Genomic DNA, 21,895 nt, shown 5'->3' on the forward strand with positions numbered 1-21,895 from the left:
TTGAATATATGTATAGGCTATAAATGACATGTATGGTTAGGATCTTTTCCTACCAAGCCCCGCCTCCTGTTTCCTTGTACAGTCGAGGCCGTGGGATACGTCTTGCACATATATAGCGTGCGTGTATGCATCCAATCTAATTGAGAGTTGCATTTCCTAACCATACATGTCAATCTCTCGAAATTTTTAAACTAGAATCACTCGGTGAGAGAAATAGCAAAGATTCAAATTTCAGTGGCAGATGAAATAGCAAAGACTCAAACTTTCAGGAAAAAAAACAAAGCTCAGTTCATCCAAGTCGATCTCAAAAGGTACAGAAAAGAAAAACGACTTAGGACATGTCACACAGGTTATCCAAGTCGCAGGCCACAAGAATCAGTTCAGTTCTGGATCAGCGAAATTCCCCTCGGAGCAACGGCCGATGGCATCGACCGTCGGCGCCGCGGCGCGGGCGCCTGCCACCGGCGGGAAGCCGTCGGTCCTCTACCTTCGCCGCGCCGATGACGGCCTCGCCGCCGCGCTGCGCGCGCGCTACCGCGTCCACAGCCTTTACGACTCGGGCGCTCCGCTCCTGGCGTTCCTCGCCGCGTCCGCGGCCGCCCGGGGGGCCGGTGAGCCCCCGCGGGCCGCCGTCGTCGTCGGCGGAGGCGCCATCCAAGTCGACGCCGCCTTCCTCGACGCGGCCCCGTGCCTCCGCTGCGTCGTGACCACCGCCGCCGGCCTAGACCACGTCGACCTCGCCGAGTGCGCGCGCCGGGGCGTCGCCGTGGCCGGCGCCGGTGAGACATTCTCCACTGACGTGGCGGATCACGCCGTCGGGCTCCTCCTCGACATGCTCCGGCGCGTCTCGGCGGCCGACCGGTTCGTCCGGCGCGGGCTGTGGCCGGCGCGCGGGGACTACCCGCTTGGCTCCAAGGTCCGTCGTTTCCTTCTCTACTGAAATACTACCAAGCAGATAATTTCTGAAGTATTTCCTCTTTTTGATCCGAAAAGCACAGCAAATTTCGGTCCCTGTCAACTAGACTGTTTGGTTAAACTGCCGAGATTTGAATCCACATCTTGCCATAAACTGTAGGATTTAGTTTTGCAAAAATGCTTCTGGTTCATTGCTCAAGGAGAACAACAGTAGGGTGCTAGAATTCAGAGTGTTCTCTGTTTGCAAAACTGAATGTTGACAGAGAAGATCAGGATTAGGGGATAACTCACACCACGCATTCTCATTGATCGAGTAGGGGGTATATATACAGCTTAGTGCTACCTGCCTACTTAGTGGAGATCATGGGGTGGAGAAACTACCCGACGTGCGCCACGATCTGGCTGCACGAGCCGGTGCGCGTCGTGTACACGGTGACTATACAGAGGGCGTACACAACGGCATACTACTGCCTAACACTGAAAATCTCTTACAGTAAAAAACAAAACTGAAAATCTCTAGTCTGGAGTCGGACACTGGGTACTATGTCACATTGATTCCCCCAAGTTCTGTTCTTTGCATACATATGTTTTATCTCAAACAGAAACTGATGTCAATATTTATTCCGATGATGCACCAGCTCAGTGGCAAGCGAGTAGGCATCATCGGTTTGGGGAGCATCGGTACATTGATCGCGAGGCGGCTCGAGGCATTTGGCTGCACCATCTCCTATCACTCCAGAAGGGCCAAGGATTCAGCAACCATCTCGTACAAATATTTCCCCAGTGTCATCAGCCTCGCTCTCGAATCCGACGTGCTGGTCGTCGCCTGCGCTCTCAACGATCAGACACGGCACATTGTCAACAAGGAAGTCCTGGAGGCGCTAGGGAAAGACGGCGTCATCGTGAACATTGCCCGCGGAGGGAACGTCGATGAGGCGGCGCTGATCCGCGCACTCAAGGGAGGGGGGATAGCGGGCGCGGGCCTCGATGTCTTTGAGATGGAGCCTGTGGTGCCGGCAGAGCTACTCTCCATGGAAAATGTGGTGCTCACAGCGCATGAGGCCGTCTTTACTGTGGAGTCGGCCTCTGATATTTCGGACCTCATGATCGGGAACCTTGAGGCGTTCTTCCAAGGTAAGCCATTGCTCACGCCGGTGCTTCCGGAGCAAATGCTGTAGATGATACAACAACAGATCAGACCACGTGAGGTTTCATATGACATTTGTGATTGATGTTACATGCGACAAGTAGATAGTATATATATTGCTCCTCCTCTGAGTAAGCAAGGGCCGCGCCAGCATCATTAGTGGCGGTTCTTAAAATGCAGCAAGGGACATTTATAAGAATAAATGTGCATGGTCTGTAATTAGAAAAGGATGGTGGAGAAAGCCAATATCTTGGTCTATAAGTATGTGAAGTACTTGACTGCTCAATGTTTTACTGATCACTACCAGTCTACCATGCATGCAAATCCGATGTAGCTGAACATGAATATCACGTCCGGTTCGCTCCAGTAGCTGCTGCATCTCTGAAGAACCAGGTGTGTACATGTACGTAGCAGCCCACAGCTATTTTGATTGTCGAGCCATGTACATCATGCATGCCCGTGAAATTTGGCAGAAACTGTGATGAAATTTAAAGTTGAACTCCATCCATGTGGCAGGATAAAAGCAAGGAACACCTCCCTGGTCAGGTGGTGGTAACTGGCTAAATGCCCAGGTATGCAGTAAATGAGCTCGCTGCCCTTATGGGATTTCCATGTTCCTGTAATCTGATACAAAACTCAACCGACAAAAGAGCGCCATGACTCTCTGAAGGCGAAGATTTCTCGCTCAGAAATATGTACATGCCAATCGGGGATGAATGGTGGACTTATGATCAGGCGAAGGATGAAGGTTAGGTGGTCGCTGCTCAAGCAGCAGATCCTGAACCCTGCCTGGTTCTGCCCCTTCTCAGCAAAATTGTGCCATTTCAGAAATAATTGTAGGGTAAGTTTTGCAAATTGCTTCTGGTTCATTGCTCAAGAAGGTAGAGTGATCTGTAGTCTGGGTACATTGTGCGGGTGGTCATCATTCACTCACTGTTCCCAAGTCCTGGACAAATTTCCCCCTTGTTAGATGGTTACCAGTCGAAGGCTCTAGGCGCAAGGATAAGGTGGAATTGGAAATTATATGTGGGCTCGTGTTAAGTTTAGTGTACCTAAAGCCATCACAAAATTGTTACTATCACTTGTGGAAGGGAACATAATTTTTTTCAAGTGAAGTATGAAAACGTTCCCTGATTTTGCAAGACGGGCGGGCAAAGCGGACACTCACACCTTGAATGTGGAACAGACGAGCGTGAGACGAAGGACTTCAAATGGTGCCATGGCTTAACGCTGGTCATGAAACATGGTAGGGTTGAGGAGCCGTCTTAAGGGGCAGAGGATTCGATGCTAGAGGTCGTAGTGGGGTTATGATGATGCACGTAGAGGACACGGGCATGGTGAGTTCTTTGATTGGCGATTACACCAGGAGCATACCTTCCCCAAGCAAAACCAGGGTGGTCAGAACAATGGTACAAGGAAACTTAATGGCACAAAAAGCAGCCCATGTGAAGCCTAGGAATGTGCCAAGGCGGATAAGAATCACTAGTAGAAAAAGGGGCTTTCGTTAAACCTGGCCAGCCCATTAGTCTCGGTTCTGCCATGAGCCGGGACCAATGGATGCATTCGTCCCGGTTCGTGAGCCCAGGGGGCCGGCCGGGGCCTCGTGGGCATTGGTCCCGGTTCGTATGGACCCATTTGTCCCGGTTCCAGGCACGAACCGGGACCAATGGGCCTCGCTCCTGGCCCACAAACATAGCTCCCGGTTCTTGGCTCGAACCGGGACAGAAGGCTGGGCTTTAGTCCCGGTTCCAGCCACGAACCGGGACAAATGAGCTTCCTATATATACCTCATCGCCGGTGAGCAGAGCACTCCACAGTGCTCTGTTTTTTGCTGGTCGGCGAGGAAGGGCATTTGGGTGCTCTAGCTCACCTCTTATGCATGTGAGGTGTTTGATGAAATGTCCGAGCCACATTAGTTAAGCTTTCTCCTCTCGAAGCTCTACCTCGGAGCTCCATTTTTTCCGAGATTTGTCTAGGTTTAGCGGTCCATCACGCCCCGTCCTCGTCTTCACCACCGTCGATCTCGTCGCGGCACCACCGTGGTGAGCCTCTTATTCTTATCTTCTTTCTGAAAGAAAAAAAATCTTACTTTAGATAGATACTTGTCTAATTTTCTTAATTTTGACACACATAATTATATATAATGCACGCAGATGAACCGGCAATGGATGTACGGTGACAGACACACCTCCAAGTACATTAAGGGCATGCGTAAATTTCTCGAAGTGGCTGAGGCAAACAAGCAGAATGGTTTTATGTGTTGTCCATGCCCTGATTGTGGGAATACGATGTCTTACTCTGACAAGAAAATCCTTCACACCCACCTGCTTTATAAAGGTTTCATGCCACCCTATAATGTTTGGACGATGCACAGAGAAATATGAGTTATGATGGAAGACAGCGAAGAAGAAGAGGGCGATGACAACTATGTGCCCCCTGAATATAGTGATGCTGCAAGGGGGGAAGCTGAAGATCAAGAGAAAGCTGAAGATCAAGAGGAAGCTGAAGATCAAGAGGAACCAGACGATGTGCCCGATGATGATCTCTGTCGGGTCATTGTTGATGCAAGGGAAAAGTGCGAAAGTGAAAAGGAGAAGCTGAAGTTCGATCGCATGTTAGAGGATCACAAAAAAGGGTTGTACCCCAATTGCGAAGATGGCAACACAAAGCTCGGTAGCGTACTGGAATTGCTGCAGTGGAAGGCAGAGAATGTTGTGCCTGACAAAGGATTTGTGAAGCTAGTGAAAATATTGAAGAAGAAGCTTCCAAATGATAACGAATTGCCCGACAGTACGTACGCAGCAAAGAAGGTCGTATGCCCTCTAGGATTGGAGGTGGAGAAGATACATGCATGCCCTATTGACTGCATCCTGTATCGTGGTGCGTACAAGGATTTGAACGCATGCCCGGTATGCGGTGCATTGCGGTATAAGATCGGACGAGATGACCCTGGTGATGTTGAGGGCGATCCCCGCAGGAAGAGGGTTCCTGCGAAGGTGATGTGGTATGCTCCTATAATACCACGGTTGAAACGACTGTTCAGAAACAAAGAGCATGCCAAGTTTATGCGATGGCACAGTGAGGACCTTAAGAAAGACGGGAAGTTGAGAGCACCCGCTCACGGGTCGCAGTGGAGAAAAATCGAGAGAAAGTACTGGGCTCAGTTTGCAGGTGACCCAAGGACCGTATGGTTTGGTTTAAGCGCGGATGGCATTAATTCTTTCGGTGAGCAGAGCAGCAATCACAACACCTGGCCCGTGACTCTATGTATGTATAACCTTCCTCCTTGGATATGCATGAAGCGGAAGTTCATTATGATGCCAATTCTCATCCAAGGCCCTAAGCAACCCGACAACGACATTGATGTGTACCTAAGGCCATTAGTTGAAGAACTTTTACAGCTGTGGAATGGAAAGTGTGTGGGATGAGCACAAACAGGTGGAATTTAACCTGCATGTGTTGCTGTTTGTAACCATCAACGATTGTCCCGCTCTTAGTAACCTTTCAGGACAGACAAATAAGGGATACCACGCATGCACGCACTGTTTAGCTGACACCGAAAGTATATACCTGAACAGATGCAGGAAGAATGTGTATCTGGGCCATCGTCGATTTCTCCCGACCAACCATCAATGTCGAAAGAAAGGCAAGCATTTCAAAGGCGAGACAGATCACCGGAAGAAGCCCGCCATGCGTACCGGTGATCACGTACTTGACAGGTGGAATTTTACCAAAGAAGAGAAGGAAATCTTTTTTGAATGCCTGCATAGTATGAAGGTCCCGACTGGCTTCTCGTCGAATATAAAGGGAATAATAAATATTCCAGAGAAAAAATTCCAGAACCTAAAGTCTCATGACTGCCACATGATTATGACGCAACTGCTTCCGGTTGCATTGAGGGGGCTTCTACCGAAAAATGTCCAATTAGCCATTGTGAAGCTATGTGCATTTCTCAATGCAATCTCTCAGAAGGTGATCGATCCAGAAATCATACCAAGGCTAAGGAGTGATGTGGAGCAATGTCTTGTTAGTTTCGAGCTGGTGTTCCCACCATCCTTCTTCAATATCATGACGCACGTCCTAGTTCATCTAGTCGACGAGATTGTCATTCTGGGCCCCGTATTTCTACACAATATGTTCCCCTTTGAGAGGTTCATGGGAGTCCTAAAGAAATATGTCCGTAACTGTGCTAGGCCAAAAGGAAGCATCTCCATGGGCCATCAAACAGAGGATGTCATTGGGTTTTGTGTTGACTTCATTCCTGGCCTTAAGAAGATATGTCTCCCTAAATCGCGGTATGATGGAAGACTGACTGGAAAAGGCACGCTAGTAGCGGACACAATAATATGCAGGGACAGACATTCTTGGTCTCAAGCACACTACACAGTTCTACAGAACTCTATCTTGGTGACCCCATATGTCGATGAACACAAGAACAATCTGGGCTTCAAATACCCGGAGTAGTGTGATGACTGGATTACATGTGAACACATCATGACTTTCAGCAGTTAGTTGGAAACACGTCTCAGAGGTGACAACACTGTTTGTGATGAGCTGTACTCGTTGTCCAGGGGACCATCTTCGACTGTATTGACTTACAAAGGATACGAGATAAATAAGAATACATTTTACACGATCGCCAAGATCAAAAGAGCACCAACCAAAACAGCGGTGTCCGCTTTGATGCAGCAACCGAGAGGGGAAAGGACACATATTATGGTTACATAGTGGACATATGGGAACTTGACTACGGACATGATTTTAAGGTCCCTTTGTTTAAGTGCAAATGGGTCAATCTGTCAGGAGGCGGGGTACAGGTAGACCCACAGTACGGAATGACAACAGTGGATCTGAACAATCTTGGGTACACTGACGAACCATTCGTCCTAGCCAATGATGTGGCATACGTTATCTATGTGAAGGACATGTCTACCAAACCGAGAAAAAGAAAATATAAGGAAGCGAATACATCATACGATGAGTCAAAGCGCCACAGAGTTGTTTCAGGAAAAGGGGACATCGTGGGAGTGGAGGGCAAGACAAACATGTCCGAAGATTATGAGAAGTTTCATGAAATTCCTCCCTTCAAAGTCAAAGCTGACCCAAGCATCCTGATAAACGATGAAGATTATCCATGGTTACGGCGCAATAATCAAAGCACACAAGCGAAGAAAAAGTGAAGATTTTCTGTCCATAACTATTATGATGATACCATGCCAACTTTCAACATTTTCCTAGTTCATTTGAAATGCATGTTATAATAGACGAGTTTTCGTATGAAACCCTGATATCTCGAAACAGATTGTCCGTTTTGTTGAAATGCTTTGAATGTTGCATTTTATAAACTTCTAGTATTATTGAAACTAAAATTATATAGAATTTATGCAACTAAAATTATATAAAATTTTCATAAATAACTTTTTTGTTACAAACTTTAATAGCAAAAATAATTATCATAAATTAAATTAAATAAGTGATTAGAAACAAAATAATATAAACTTTAATAAAATATATAAGTAGAAACAAAATAAAATAAACTAAACTTTAATAACATAAATAAAATTTATGAAACTAAAATTATCAAAGTATTTTTTGTTCAAAACATTATAAGCAATCTCTAGTATTATTGAAACTAAAATTACATATAAAATTGATGCAACTAAAATTATCAAAGTATTTTCTGTTCAAAATCATTAAAAGTTTTCATAAAGAACTTTTTTTGTTAGAAACTTTAATAGCAAAATAAAATAAAATAAGTTTTTTTGTTGTAAGTAGAAACAAAACAAAATAAATAAAGCAAAAAAGAAGACAAAAAAATAGGGAAAAATAAAAAATATGCCACCTACTGGGCCTCCACGGCCTGAATACGATTAGAAACCCATCCATGGGCCAGGATTCAGGCCGGCAGAAGGCCCAGTAGGCCCATCGGGCATACCAGTGACAATTAGGCCCGAAAGCCTGCAATGAAGAGGAGCTCGAGAGGGGTGCGACAGTGGGGCTTATAAACCACTGCGCGCCCCTCTCAGCTAGTGAAGTGGGACTAAACATTTGGGCACAGGCAGAACGAGACATTTGGTCTCGGTTGGTGCCACCAACCGGGACTAGAGGGTGGCATTGGAACCGGTTTGTGGCACCAACCGGTACGAATGCTCCCCTTTGGTACCGGTTGGTGCCACGAACCGGGACCAAAGGCAGCCGCTTCCCGCCTTTTGGGCTGCCGAAAACTGACATTTGGTCCCGGCTGGTGGCACCAACCGGGACTAAAGGGGGCATTGGTCCCGGTTTGTGCCACGAACCGGGACCAATGCCTCGTCTATATAAGCACGACTTGTAAATTTTTCGTTCAGTTGCTCATTCCCCCGCCGCGACGCCGCCAGGCTGCCCCCTGTCTCGCCGTCGCCGTCGTCGCCCTGCCTCCGACGCGCCGCCCCGACGCCGTCCCAAGCCGCCCCGACGCCGTGTCGCCCCGGACCGACACTGTCGCTGCCCCGCGCCACCCCTGCCCCGACGCTGCCGGCCCTGCCTCCTCGTCGCCGTCGCCGCGCACCCTGTGAGCACTGCCCGCCGATCCCATCCTCCTCCTCCCTGTAATGGCCGCCGCCGCCGCCGCCGTGCCCCCTATATATAGATGTTGTAATTTAGTTGTATTAATTTGGATGTGTAGTTAATTTAGTTGTTGTAATTTAGTTGTATTAATTTAGATGTGTAGTTTAGATTTTGTTCATAGAATTTTTATGATTTTTTCTGTTGTATTTTTGTTCATAGAATTTTTATGATTTTTTTGTTCATAGAAGTTTCTGTGTCAATTTATGTATATGTTCATATTGTGTATGTATAGGAAAATTGTGTATGATCAAAGTCATTTATGTATATGAAATATTTAGAAGAAGAAGGAGAGAAAAAAGGAAAATAAGAAGAAGAAGAAGGAGAAGAAGAAGAATAAGAAGAAGAGGAGAAATAAATAAGAAGATGAAAAAGAAGAAAAAAGAGGAGAAGAAGAAGGAATAGAGGAGAAGAAGAAGAAATAGATTTCTCTCCTCTTCTTCTCCTCTAAAAAGAAAAAAAAAGAGGAGAAGAAGAAGAAGAAGAAGAAATAGATTTATATTTCTTCTTCTTCTCCTCTTTTTTTTCTTCGGTCTCCTCCTCTATTCCTTTCTTCTTCTCCTCTTTTTTTTCTTCTTCTTCCTCTTCTTATTTTTTTATCGGGTATGTCGTTGTAGATATACCCCCTCCCCGATAACTTTTAGTAAGTACTACTTAGAAAGTGCTTAATTAATTAGTAGTTGAACTATTTGATTTAATAAAACTACTTTATTTTACTATATATAGAAGTAGTTTATTTTTAGCAAGTACTACTTTATTTTATTTATAGTAAGTGCTTAGTAGTTGGACTACTTGATTTAATAAAACTAGTTTATTTTACTATAGAAGTAGTTTATTTTTAGCAAGAAAATTAATAGAACTAGTTTATTTTTTTAGTTAAAGCAATTATTCCTGCATCGACGTCGACGATGCCTATCCCGCATCCTCGTCGTCGACTTGGCGAAGGAGGCCGGCTTGATCAGAGGGGCCATGTCCGGGACTGGGCTCCGCCGGGATGGTTTTGGGATGTGCTACCTTCCGGGGGGGCGTAGGTTGGTGAGGAGCCAGCCCGTCGTTGACCCGATCCTTGTTTGGTGGCGGTCGCGTGGGCCAGTGACGGTGCCGAGGCTTTCGGACACTACGGAGGTGGTACGTCACCGTGCACGTCCGTCGCTACATGGTTGCGTTGGAGGGAAGGTTCGACAATACATGGCAGGTTCTTCAGGGATCTCACTGGAGCGATCCTGTGATGGTTCCTTCTCTTTGGGTGTCCACCGCCCGTGCCGATACCCGTCGGGCGCTACGGTTCTAGCTGTACTAGCGATGTTATATGTATGATAGTATTCGAGGTGTATTAGTGATAATATTCGACGATGTACGGACGCAAGAGATGATGTAGTTTTGCCTATAATTGAATGCATCCTAATTTGAATACTACTTTATTTTGCGATTTGATTTTGCTTATTGAATGCTCAAATTGGAAAACTACTCCTACTTTGAATGCTAAAATTGGAGAGCACTATGCAAGGCGTATGCATATGATTAGTTGATAGCTTATATGGTTTTTGTTTTCGCATAAATCTAGGAGCCCCCCTCCATCATCACCGCCATTGTCCCCGTCATCGACCCCCTCCGACCTCGAGGTGAGACCAGCCAAATCCTTTTTTAGAAAGATAATTAAACGATATTTCGGGTTTTCTTTAAGTCTATCGAGTCTCCACCATATATGAGAGGATGAAGAAGCCCGACTATTGTCGTGGGGTCGTTTCTCCTTCTTCTACGGATGCTAGACCTTTGTTATGCACTAGGGGAAGGAGTAACGACCATCACCGACGGTCGCAAATGTCAAAGAGGAATCAGTGAGGGAGAGTTCCACCATATATATATATATATATATATATATATATATATATATATATATATGTATATATATATATATATATATACATGAGAGGATGAAGAATCCCGACTGCTGTCGTGGGGGTCGCTTCTCCTTCGTTCCCGTGTGCTAGACATTTTGGTGTAATGCACTCGGGGACAAAGTGAGGAGCGACCATCACCTAGAGTCGAATATATACACCATGTGAGTTGAGAGTTTTCAAGAAAAGACTCAACAGACCGATAGTCAACCCGTGATGAATAATAATGATCTAATTTAGTTTTTGTAGTACATATATTTAATTGTACAAATTTAATCTTTGAATTATGTACGTAGGAAATGTCGTCATCAGACGACAAAAGTCTCTCGGGGGAGTGCAGCTGGTGCCACGACGATCGAGGTCTGTGCGACATGCCTCACCTGGACGATGATCGGCGCTTCAACATTAAGCTCGAGGAGACCTTCGATGTTGAAACGGTAAGCAACGACGACAAGTGTTTTTCGTAATTAAGCATGACTACAACTATTTTAACGTGTAATTTTCATCTTTTACAATTCGAGTAGCTTATGCCATGCCATGCAAGGCGCTATGTCTTGGAGAGGATGGGTTTTGAAGACCATGAAAGTTTCGAAACAAAGAAAATTCACCTAAGGACTCATCATGATGTGGATTTTAAAGTAAAGTTGTACAATTCTGAGAGCGTAACCCATTTTGCTTGCAAAAAATGGGAAGCACTTTGCAATATGTATGGTTTTGATCAGGGTATGCTTGTCACCATGGATCTTGGTGATCCTGAAATCGAGCAAGACAATATGGACATTTGGGTCCTTGTTGATACGCCTCCAATTCTACCGCTATGTGAGTTTCTCAAACATAGTTATTATCTAATTTATATTGTTTATTTCAAAATAGTTGACAACTTATTTTCATTGTTCAAAGAATGTGCGGGAGATGGTAGACAAAACCCACTGCACCGATGGCTTCAAATTAACTTACAAGGAGAAAAATCATCTGGTCGGATTTTGTACTGACATTGAGAATTACAATATCTACAATCAAACTCCTCAACATTATGGTCAATACGTGCCACTAGTGCATGTGTTCAACTACAGTAACTACCATGGAGATACCCTGGTAAGATTTTTTACTATTGCGACATCCGTGCATCTTTTGCATACTTCTAAAACTAGTACATCATTGCTAACTATGACGTTATTACTATGTTTTTCAACAGATAATCCCAGAGAATTGTGTGCCTCATTTGATGTATCAGAAAGGTAGCCTTAATGTTTTGAACATACAGTCAGGCCATCCTACGAATCTCAACTGTCCATACCAGATTTCTAAAAGAAGTGGAGACATGCAAATCAAAGGAGGAAAAAAATGTATGGACAGTCGTAAGGAGGTTCTTGGAAGCAAAAGGAAGCGAAGCGCAAGAATTGGAGACAGGATGATCTCCATTCTCCATAATGGAGAGTCAGGATCTATTTTGTTTTATGCTATTTTACCTTAAAGAGGGTATTTAGGTCCTACCTAATACCGATGATCATGTGCTAAGAACAATTAAGTAGGGTTGGTTCGATGACTATGAGGATGATGATCGTATGACTTGTTATTAATAACGAGTAGAAGTTGTATGATGATGATTAGTAGGACTTGTTATTATGATGATGCATGATGCGAGCATGAAGAGTTATTATATATCTGTGGGTGAAATGAACATGGATTGGATTGAAGTGAAGGCAACATGCATGTGGTGCATGTCGAAAGTAGTACAATCCAAACTTGATCAAGTTAGGATTAGAATTACTTTCGACATGCACCACATGTTGCCTCACTTTAATCTAAGTCATGTTTAGGCATAGCAGTAGCAGTAGCATGGAGATAAGAGATGACACATCTCTCTATTAGCTACCTATACGAACCTAAATTAACCCCCAAAACCCCTAAACCACCTCCTTTCAAAAAAAAAAACAGCCGCTGAAATGCTGACACGTGGAAGCTTATTGGTCCCGGTTGGTGCCACCAACCGGGACTAAAGGCCCTCCTGCCTGGGCTCGCCACAGCGGCCACGTGGAGGCCCATCTGTCCTAGTTCGTATAAGAATCGGGACTAAAGGCCTAGGGCATTAGTAACGACCCTTTAGTCTCGGTTCCCCAACCGGGACAGATGTGCCTTATGAACCGGGACAAATGGGCCTTTTTATACTAGTGATTGACAAGAAGCGACCGGCTCTAGAGGAGGTTGATGACACTGACCCAACTATGAGGGACCTGACTCCCACTGTCCCGATGCTCATAGACTTGATGCATGTAATGAGGATGATATGAGGAAGAATAGTGAGGCATCAAGGAGGCATAAGACAGAAAGTGGTAACTCAATTTTAACTACACACTCAGAATTGCTGGGCTCCTTCGAGGAGTTGTGCCGGGAACAATGAGAGCCCTAGCCTAATAGCTGGGTACTAGGGAACGCCTCGGCAGTTCAAGCTATATGTTGGATGTCCAGTGGAGACACAATCCCAATGTATTGTTTTTCTCGGAGACTCACTTGGATGGCAATCTGCCATATTGTTTGTGACGTCATCTCAAAATAGATTTTGTGACAGTTAACCCTAATAATGGAAGGAAAAGAGGAGTTGCTTTATTTGGGAGAAAGGAAATGAAGTTATCTCTCTTGTTCTCTGACAGAAACTATATTGATGTTCGAGTGGAAGGCGGTGATGGTGTATGGAGCTTTACTAGCATCTATGAAGAATTTTGTGTGGAAGAGAAATACAAAATGCGGGGCCAAACAAGGGACTTGTGATGTGAGTATTTAAACTTCCAAAAGGAATTTGCAAGGACATCATGAAAATTATTGTTGGGTTCTGGTGCGGAATAATGAGGAGAAAGTAAAATGCATTGGAGTGGGTGGTGGAAATTATCTATACCAAAAAAGTTGGGAGGAATGAGGTTCAACCTTGACGGTTTCAACTTAGCTATGTTAGCCAAGCAAGTATCATGCGTTGTTACAATACTAGTCCCTGTGTGCCAAGGTTCTTCATGCAAAGTACTATCCGGATGGAGATATCCTTGGGGATGGTCCCAAGAAGGTCTCCTCACTTACTTGGCAGAGTTTGGTGGTTGGGATTCAAACTTTTAAGCAGAGTCATATTTGGAGATTAGGGAATGGACACAACATAAACATCTAGACGGGTCCTTGGACCCCTTCAAGCCCAAGCAGAATGAACAACACGTTGCACCGGCAAGTTCCTATCTCCAAGGTTGAGGGCCTCGTTGATCTTTCGAGTGGCCTATGGGATGAGGCCTTGGCCTGCTTCATCTTTTTCTTGGTGGCTGCATTAAGGATCAAGCAAATTCCATCGAGTTATGATGCCTTCTATGACTTTATCTCGTGTCACTTTTCCATGTTGGGTGTTTTCGTACGATGTATCACCTGGAATGGAAACACCAGCATGTTGGTGCCATCATTATGCATGCACCATACGCATCTATGAACAACCCACTCTAGAGTGCTCTATGGAAGATGAAAATACCACGCAAAGTGCAAAGCTTTTGTTGGAGAGATCTCCACAACACCCTCCCACATAAAGGATCCATGTTGATAGGCACGTAGGTATGGATGACCGATGTTTGTTTGCCAACAAGGGCATGATGGCATTCAGCACCTTCTGTTCATCCGTGGTCGAGCATCAGATCTATGGTGCAGACTGGGGATTTTAGAGACTATAAAATTTAGTGTTTGTGGCTGATCAATCGGGATCAGCCATGTTGGAATCTCTCCTCAAGGGACCGACGGAACCGATGTCATGGTGCCCATTTGGCGTATGCAAGAATGGAAGCTCTAGCGATGAAGGAGGGAGTCCATTTTGGCGTATGCACTTTGTTTAGAAAGATTAAAGGCGGAATCCGGCTCGACAAAGGTTATTAACATGTGCATGGGGCAGGCAAGCTGGTGGAATGCCGCAGTGGCCATTTATGTGGATTGTGTGGAGACGTCAACGACGATCGACAGTGAAGTTCATGCACTGTTGAAGGGAAACAAATGTGGTGGCTCATGAGCTAGCTAAGTTCAGTTATCATATTAAAAACTTCTTGTACTTGGGGATGATCACCATTGTTTCCTGGTAGGGAAGTTAGTGGAAGAACTCGTGGAGGATGTAACTATTTATCATCAATAATAAAGCCCACGATGGCCATTTCCGAAAATAATTGACTCACTAGCAACCGGCCGGGTTAATAGTTGTATATCTCAGATATTTTCTAGACCATATCCAATTCGCATATGTGGAAACCATTATTCTGCGGCGCAATATGAACCTCGTATACATTTGTACCCAACACGGAATTTCCCATCAACATGCACCCAAGAACGTGCGCTAAAGACAGTTTTTGGGGGCAAAATGAAAACCACTCACTTCCTCTATCTTGCCAGGTGGAAACAGAAAGTAGAAATATATCTTGTTGGTCTGGTTGATACTACTATATGGTAAGCTGATACGGGGACTAGCTCTTCCCAACGCCAAAATGCTTTGGGCATTCAAAATTCCACTTAGATAGAAGGTTTTCTTTGGCGCTCGCTTGGAAATAGGCTACCAACTGACTTGAAATTTCTCCAGTGACATGGTCCTACATCTTGGGACCTCTGCTCCACAGCATATTTTCGAAGTATCATTCGAGGGCTTACCGATGCCAGATGTATAGGAGATACACCAGACATATCTCAGATATTTTTCAAACCACATCCAATTCGCATCTGTACAAACCATTGTTCTCTGGCACAACATGAACCTCATATACATTTCGTATCAAACACAGTTTTTCTCACCAACATACACCCAAGAACGCGTGCACAAAGACAGGTTTTCCGTGTCAAAATGAAAATCACACACTTCGTCCTCCTCCTGCCAATCGTGGACAAGTAGAAAAGATCTTCCTCCCACGCTCCAGTTGCTTGCCTGAAAAATATCTGTGACGAGACGACGTGGCCCGGAACCATTGGCCGAGACGTGATAGGAAACGGGTGCACGTAAAAGCTTCCACTCCCAAACGCCCAAATGTGATAGGAAACGAGTGCACCAAAGAGCTTCCCTGCCAAAGCATCCAACCAGAGCTATAAATACAAACCTTACCGCATCAAACGCAGCAACTTGTTACAGCCTACCCACATAAAATTTCGGTCGATCCACCACACCCAGCAATGGCGTCCGCGCTCACCAACGTGAGCCTGTCTACCTTCGCGCCCACGGCCAGGGGCGACGTCCTCGCCAGGCCGCAGGTGGCCGCCGCCCGCGTCACCTTCCCGACGGCGTACCGCGGCAGCGGTGCCCTCTCCTGCAGGGCGGGCGGGCCGGCCACGCCGCCGGGCATCTCCGACAAGATGTCGGACAGCATCAAGGAGGCCCAGGAGACGTGCTCGGAGGACGCCGCCAGCGGGGAGTGCGCGGCGGCGTGGGACGAGGTGGAGGAGCTCAGCGCCGCGGCCAGCCACGCCAGGGACAAGCTCAAGGACTCCGACCCGCTCGAGAACTACTGCAAGGAGAACCCCGAGACCGACGAGTGCCGCACCTACGACAGCTGAGCGTACGTGCTAATCTGTTCTGGACGGCGGATAGTGAAGGTGGACGTGGTGTTCTTGGCTCATGGGAGCCCGAGAAACCTGCTATGTCTCAACCTACCGTTCCTTACTCGATCGGGATGTATGTAGTAAATACTCCAAATATTTTCCCAGGGACATACGTGGTTGATACAATTGATAATACAGACGTTTATTTAAAGTTGTACTCCTACTATGGAAGTGTGCATCGTTATGCTGTAGAGGCGAGAGTCTGATCCTCCTTTTCCACAAAAAAAAAACCCAAAATCTAAAAAGTGGCCGCGCGCTAAACGGAGAAAACGAGCGGCCCACTCTCCCACACACATGCATGCGAGGTTTTGTCTGCTAGTGCATGTGATTGATCATTAAATGCTTTCAAATTTATTATATCTGGTGGACAACAAAGCGGATTCACGTATATTTATTCCGGTTCTCCAATTTTTAAAAAGTCATATCTTTCAAACCACGTGTCGGAATTCAGATCCGTCTTCACCGTTGGGTTCGTCATGACGAGATCTTTAAAACTAGATCCTATATGGATATGTTTCAATGAAATTTTTTTGATGCCAACTTTGATGATATTTTTGTGCAACTTTATGAAGGAAATATGCCCTAGAGGCAATAATAAAGTTATTATTTATTTCCTTATATCATGATAAATGTTTATTATTCATGTTAGAATTGTATTAACCGCAAACATAATACATGTGTGAATACATAGACAAACAGAGTGTCACTAGTATGCCTCTACTTGACTAGCTCGTTAATCAAAGATGGTTATGTTTCCTAACAATGAACAAAGAGTTGTTATTTGATTAACGAGATCACATCATTAGATGAATGATCTGATTGACATGACCCATTCCATTAGCTTAGCACCCGATCGTTTAGTATGTTGCTATTGCTTTCTTCATGACTTATACATGTTCCTATGACTATGAGATTATGCAACTCCCGTTTACCGGAGGAACACTTTGTGTGCTACCAAACGTCACAACGTAAATTGGTGATTATAAAGGTGCTCTACAGGTGTCTCCAAAGGTAGATGTTGGGTTGGCGTATTTCGAGATTAGGATTTGTCACTCCGACTGTCGGAGAGGTATCTCTGGGCCTTCTCGGTAATGCACATCACATAAGCCTTGCAAGCATTGCAACCAATAAGTTAGTTGCGAGATGATGTATTACGGAACGAGTAAAGAGACTTGCCGGTAACGAGATTGAACTAGGTATTGGTACCGACGATCGAATCTCGGGCAAGTAACATACCGATGACAAAGGGAACAACGTATGTTGTTATGCGGTCTGACCGATAAAGATCTTCGTAGAATATGTAGGAGCCAATATGGGCATCCAGGTCCCGCTATTGGTTATTGACCGGAGATTTGTCTCAGTCATGTCTACATTGTTCTCGAACCGTAGGGTCCGCACGCTTAACGTTACGATGACAGTTATTATGAGTTTATGCATTTTGATGTACCGAAGTTAGTTCAAAGTCCCGGATGTGATCACGGACATGACGAGGAGTCTCGAAATGGTCGAGACATAAAGATTGATATATTGAAAGCCTATATTTGGACATCGAAATTGTTCCGGGTGAAATCGGCATTTTACCGGAGTACCGGGGGGTTACCGGAACCCCCCGGGGGGTTATTGGGCCTACATGGGTCTTGAGGGAGAAGAGAGAAGGAGGCAGGAGGTGGCCGCGCGCCCCTCCCCTTCCTAGTCCGAATAGGACAAGGGAAGGGGGGCGGCGCCCCCCCTTTCCTTCCTCTCTTCCACCTCTTTCCCCCCTTCTCCTTTTCAAACTAGGAAAGAAGGGAGTCATACTCCCGGTGGGAGTAGGACTCCCCCTTGGCGCGCCCTCCTTGGCCGGCCGCCCCCTCCCCTTGGCTCCTTTATATACGGGGGCAGGGGCACCCTAGAACACACAATTGATCCTTGTGATCGTTCCTTAGCCGTGTGCGGTGCCCCCTTCCACCATATTTCACCTCGGTCATATCGTTGCAGTGCTTAGGCGAAGCCCTGCGCCGGTAGAACATCTTCATCGTCACCACGCCGTCGTGCTGAGGGAACTCATCCCCGAAGCTTTGCTGGATCGAAGCCCGGGGAGCGTCATCGAGCTGTACGTGTGCTAAGAACTCGGAGGTGCCGGAGTAATGGTGCTTGGATCGGTCGGATCGGGAAGACGTACGACTACTTCCTCTACGTTGTGTTAACGCTTCCGTTGTCGATCTACAAGGATATGTAGATCACACTCTCCCCTCTCGTTGCTATGCATCACCATGATCTTGCGTGTGCATAGGAATTTTTTTGAAATTACTACGTAACCCAACACTTTAGTACTGTATTGTGCAACTTTAGTACTACATCGTGCAACTGTTTTACAAAATTAATGTTTGGAGCTGCACCTTTGTATGAGGTTGCAACCTAGCAACCACGACAACTTTGATGTGCAACAAGTCTATTACCTCGACGAAAGTCGATGTGCAGCCTCCTCCTGTAATGTAGTCTAGTCGCACACATATTGATATTTTAGTTAGCTTGTAATGTAGTATTGTAGTCTAGTTGCACACACAATGATAATTAGTTGGCAGGACACTAATTGCATAAACATATGCTCAGTTGGCGCGGCAATATAGTCTAGTTGCACATATATTAATTTTTAGTTGGCAGGACTATTTGGCGTACACATATGCTTAGTTGGCGTGGCAATCTAGTCTAGTTGCACACATATTGATGTTCAGTTGGCAGGACACTAGTTGCACACACATATGCTCAGTTGGTGCGGCAATGTAGTCTAGTTACACACACATTAATATTTAGTTGGAAGAACTATTGGCACACACATGCTCAGTTGGTGCGGCAATGTAGTCTAGTTGCACACATATTGATGTTTAGTTGGCAGGAAGACAAGTTCGTCGAAACATCCCCATGCGGGATCTACTTTTGAAGAGTACGTCGCGAGAGTTTCAATGGTGAAAACATATCTGAATTTCGACATGCGGTTTAGAAGATATGTCTTTTATAGTTTTGAAAACCAAAAATTAATGCATAAATGACGAACATGAGGAACATTTAATGCATCGGCATGCAGGCACTAGACGCATGCAGGCAACGGCTGTCCAAACAGTCACTAGTGCGAGTGGGGCCCGATCGGGTGGTTGTTTCCTTAGTTTTCTTTTTCTGAATGTGAAAGGGACATGTACTTACTTTATTTAGCCGGCCGCTGGATCGCACTAGTGGGCAGCCGGCCGCCCACTAGACGCGTCCAAAAAGGAAAGGCTAAAAATCTGGCATCCAAATTTTAGCCACGTCTCTAGCCCCACTTCTTGGTCCCCCACTCAGCACCCCCCCTCCCTCCTGATTCCTCCAGTTCCCGGCAATTCGATGATTTGACCAGTTCCCGATGAACTGGCTTGAGGTCACCCACGAATTTGCGATTTGTGCTCCCGACGCCGCCCCACCGATCCACTTGTCGGTTGTTCCGTGTAGGGCTGAAAAAAAAGCTCGAAGCTCGCGAGCTAAATGAGTAGCTTGTGACTCGGCTCGAATTGACTCGAACTCGAAGAAGAATGAGTCGAGCCGAGCTTTAGTTTAAGATCGTTTATTGACCGAGTTTAACGAGCCAATCTCATGAGTACTCATGTAACTCGTTAGGCTCGGTACAAAAGATCAGCCATTCCCAATCCAAAAAAAGATCAGCCACTCAGCACCCTGCGTCCCACGCATACAACACAAGGCCTAGCCATTGAAGCCCAGCCGCCCAAGAGACTTGTCCGTTACAAGGAAATTATAATTGTTTGGTATGTATATGTTTAATATATACATAATCATTTTTATCATATTTGAGCTTTTATGTTCATATCTTTAACGAGTTTAACAAGCTAAACGAGCTAGCTCACGACTTATATGAGTCGAGCCAATCTTGGGTTTGAGCTCGTTATGGTAACGGGCCGAGTCGAGCTAGCTTGTTAACGAAACGAGCTCTAACGAGTCGAACCGAGCTGGCTCGACTTGGCTTGAATTCCAGCCCTAGTTCCGCGACGAGGGTGTGTATTCTATGGCGTCCTTCTCCGTCTCCGCACCATGTGTCGTCCCTTTGTCTTGCAGAATGATGAGAAATTCTAGGCAGTGGGGTAGTTTCCTCGCCATGTCCTGCGGCCTGGTGTCGTGCCTCCATACCCACCACCGCCTCGGATCTGCCGGCGAGGCCCCCGTTGAGACGCAACCCAAGCGGACGTTGGACGCCGTCGTCGACTTGGACGTCGTCATATATGATGGTTTAGTTTCTGCTCGATTCCTCCCCCCATAACGGTTTCATTCGGCTGAAAATGCAGGGGACAGTGGATTTTGCAGCCATGGCAATTTATGTAGTGGATTTGCCATGAAAATCCAGTGGACAGTGGCTAGTGAAAATCCAGTGGACAGTGTAGGGTCGTTATACACAACATGGGAATTTGTTGATTTTTTTTTGAATTTTTTTGTCCATGACAATTTTAATGCAAAAATAGATCCATATCATGGCCATTTTGCCAGGTAGCATGGTTGCATCACATAAGTATTCGGAAATCATTATATTGAAATGATGGTAGTTTCTTACAAATTGAAACATTGTCTCATGATCATGACACATTTGTTTTCGGGTGGCATTTTTTAGAGTAAAAATCATGGCAACTTTAATAGAACCCGGAACCTTTTTTTCTACCTTGATGGCAAATCTAAAGAAACTAGCGTGTCACCAAGATGTAGTTTTTCAACATCACAACAAGTAGTGTCTTTGCATCAAAGAATAATTATGTTGTTCTTTTGCCTATAGCTATGTTTATGCCATGAAAATTTTAAGTTTGCTTCTCCGTAGATATAAAATATTCACATGGCAAATTTGTTTTCATGTACACAAAATTCATGGCATATTTTTATGTTCTTGCCATATGCACTTTTAAGTTCATTCTTTAAGTACTATTCACATGGAAATTACTATTCAATTCTCAATCAGAGCATGGCAATTTTTATTAATTAGACCATGATGGTTTTATTGTAGGTACTATGTCATTTTTTTATTTAGACCGTGTCAATTTTATTAATAAGACCTTGGCGGTTTAAACTTAGGTAGCATGCCAAAAAACAATAGACCATGGCATTTTATTAATTAGAATATGGCAACTTCCCCCCTTATCTGTGTTGCCCTGTCCTGCAACTGCAAGTGTATAATATTGCAATTTGCCATGATTTTAAATTTTGTTTTCATAAGTCAGCAAGTCTAATTTATGCATTGTGGCAAGTTTCATTTTTGCATAACATGGTATTTGTTATTATCTTTTTTTGTGCCATGCTAATTTTGTCATGTGTCTATGGAAAATGCAGTCTATACAACTATGTCAGTTTTAGCCTTTTAGGTTTATCAAATATAACATGGAAAATTACTAATTTTGCCATCCTTCTTTACAAGCACAAATTTTGCATGTGCCATTTTTTTCAAAAGTTGACATCTTTTTAGAGAACTAAAACCTAATTTTCCCGTGTGTCCCTAACAATTTTTTATAAACTTTTGCCATCATTTTTGTTTAAAGGAAGAATCTCATAAATTTGTGATGTGCCCATTTAACAATTTTCCAAAACATGACATTATTTTTTTAGAGAACAAAATTCTTTCAAACTTGCCATGTCACGATGGCAAATTCCTATATTTGACGTCTTTCTAAAAGAAACACAATCCCTATTTTATTCCCATGTGGCCTTTAAAACTTACCCAAAATAGTTGTTGTGGCAAAAC

General features: G+C 44.9%; 2 protein-coding genes across 2 annotated transcripts; both read left to right on the top strand.

The window, feature by feature from the left end:
• Nucleotides 1–368: 368 nt before the first annotated feature.
• Nucleotides 369–2,362, top strand: LOC119352826 (glyoxylate/hydroxypyruvate reductase HPR3-like). Its single transcript, XM_037619411.1, has 2 exons — nucleotides 369–916; nucleotides 1,554–2,362. Exons 1-2 carry the CDS (start codon nucleotides 422–424, stop codon nucleotides 2,091–2,093), a joined length of 1,035 nt encoding a protein of 344 aa, XP_037475308.1. The 5' UTR covers nucleotides 369–421; the 3' UTR covers nucleotides 2,094–2,362.
• A 13,300-nt stretch (nucleotides 2,363–15,662) lies between these two features.
• Nucleotides 15,663–16,316, top strand: LOC119352827 (calvin cycle protein CP12-2, chloroplastic-like). The gene has a single exon (XM_037619412.1). It carries the CDS (start codon nucleotides 15,727–15,729, stop codon nucleotides 16,105–16,107), a length of 381 nt encoding a protein of 126 aa, XP_037475309.1. The 5' UTR covers nucleotides 15,663–15,726; the 3' UTR covers nucleotides 16,108–16,316.
• Nucleotides 16,317–21,895: the final 5,579 nt, after the last annotated feature.

The sequence above is a fragment of the Triticum dicoccoides genome, chromosome 2A (genome assembly GCF_002162155.2).
Source record: "Triticum dicoccoides isolate Atlit2015 ecotype Zavitan chromosome 2A, WEW_v2.0, whole genome shotgun sequence".
Taxonomy (NCBI): domain Eukaryota; kingdom Viridiplantae; phylum Streptophyta; class Magnoliopsida; order Poales; family Poaceae; genus Triticum; species Triticum dicoccoides.

What these genes read in the sequence shown, in the direction of transcription:
- LOC119352826 (XM_037619411.1), top strand. Translation starts at nt 422, where the DNA reads ATGGCATCGACCGTCGGCGCCGCGGCGCGGGCGCCTGCCACCGGCGGG. An exon ending in ACTACCCGCTTGGCTCCAAG is followed by an intron (nt 917 to 1,553) that starts GTCCGTCGTTTC and finishes ATGATGCACCAG; the next exon opens with CTCAGTGGCAAGCGAGTAGG.
- LOC119352827 (XM_037619412.1), top strand. Translation starts at nt 15,727, where the DNA reads ATGGCGTCCGCGCTCACCAACGTGAGCCTGTCTACCTTCGCGCCCACG.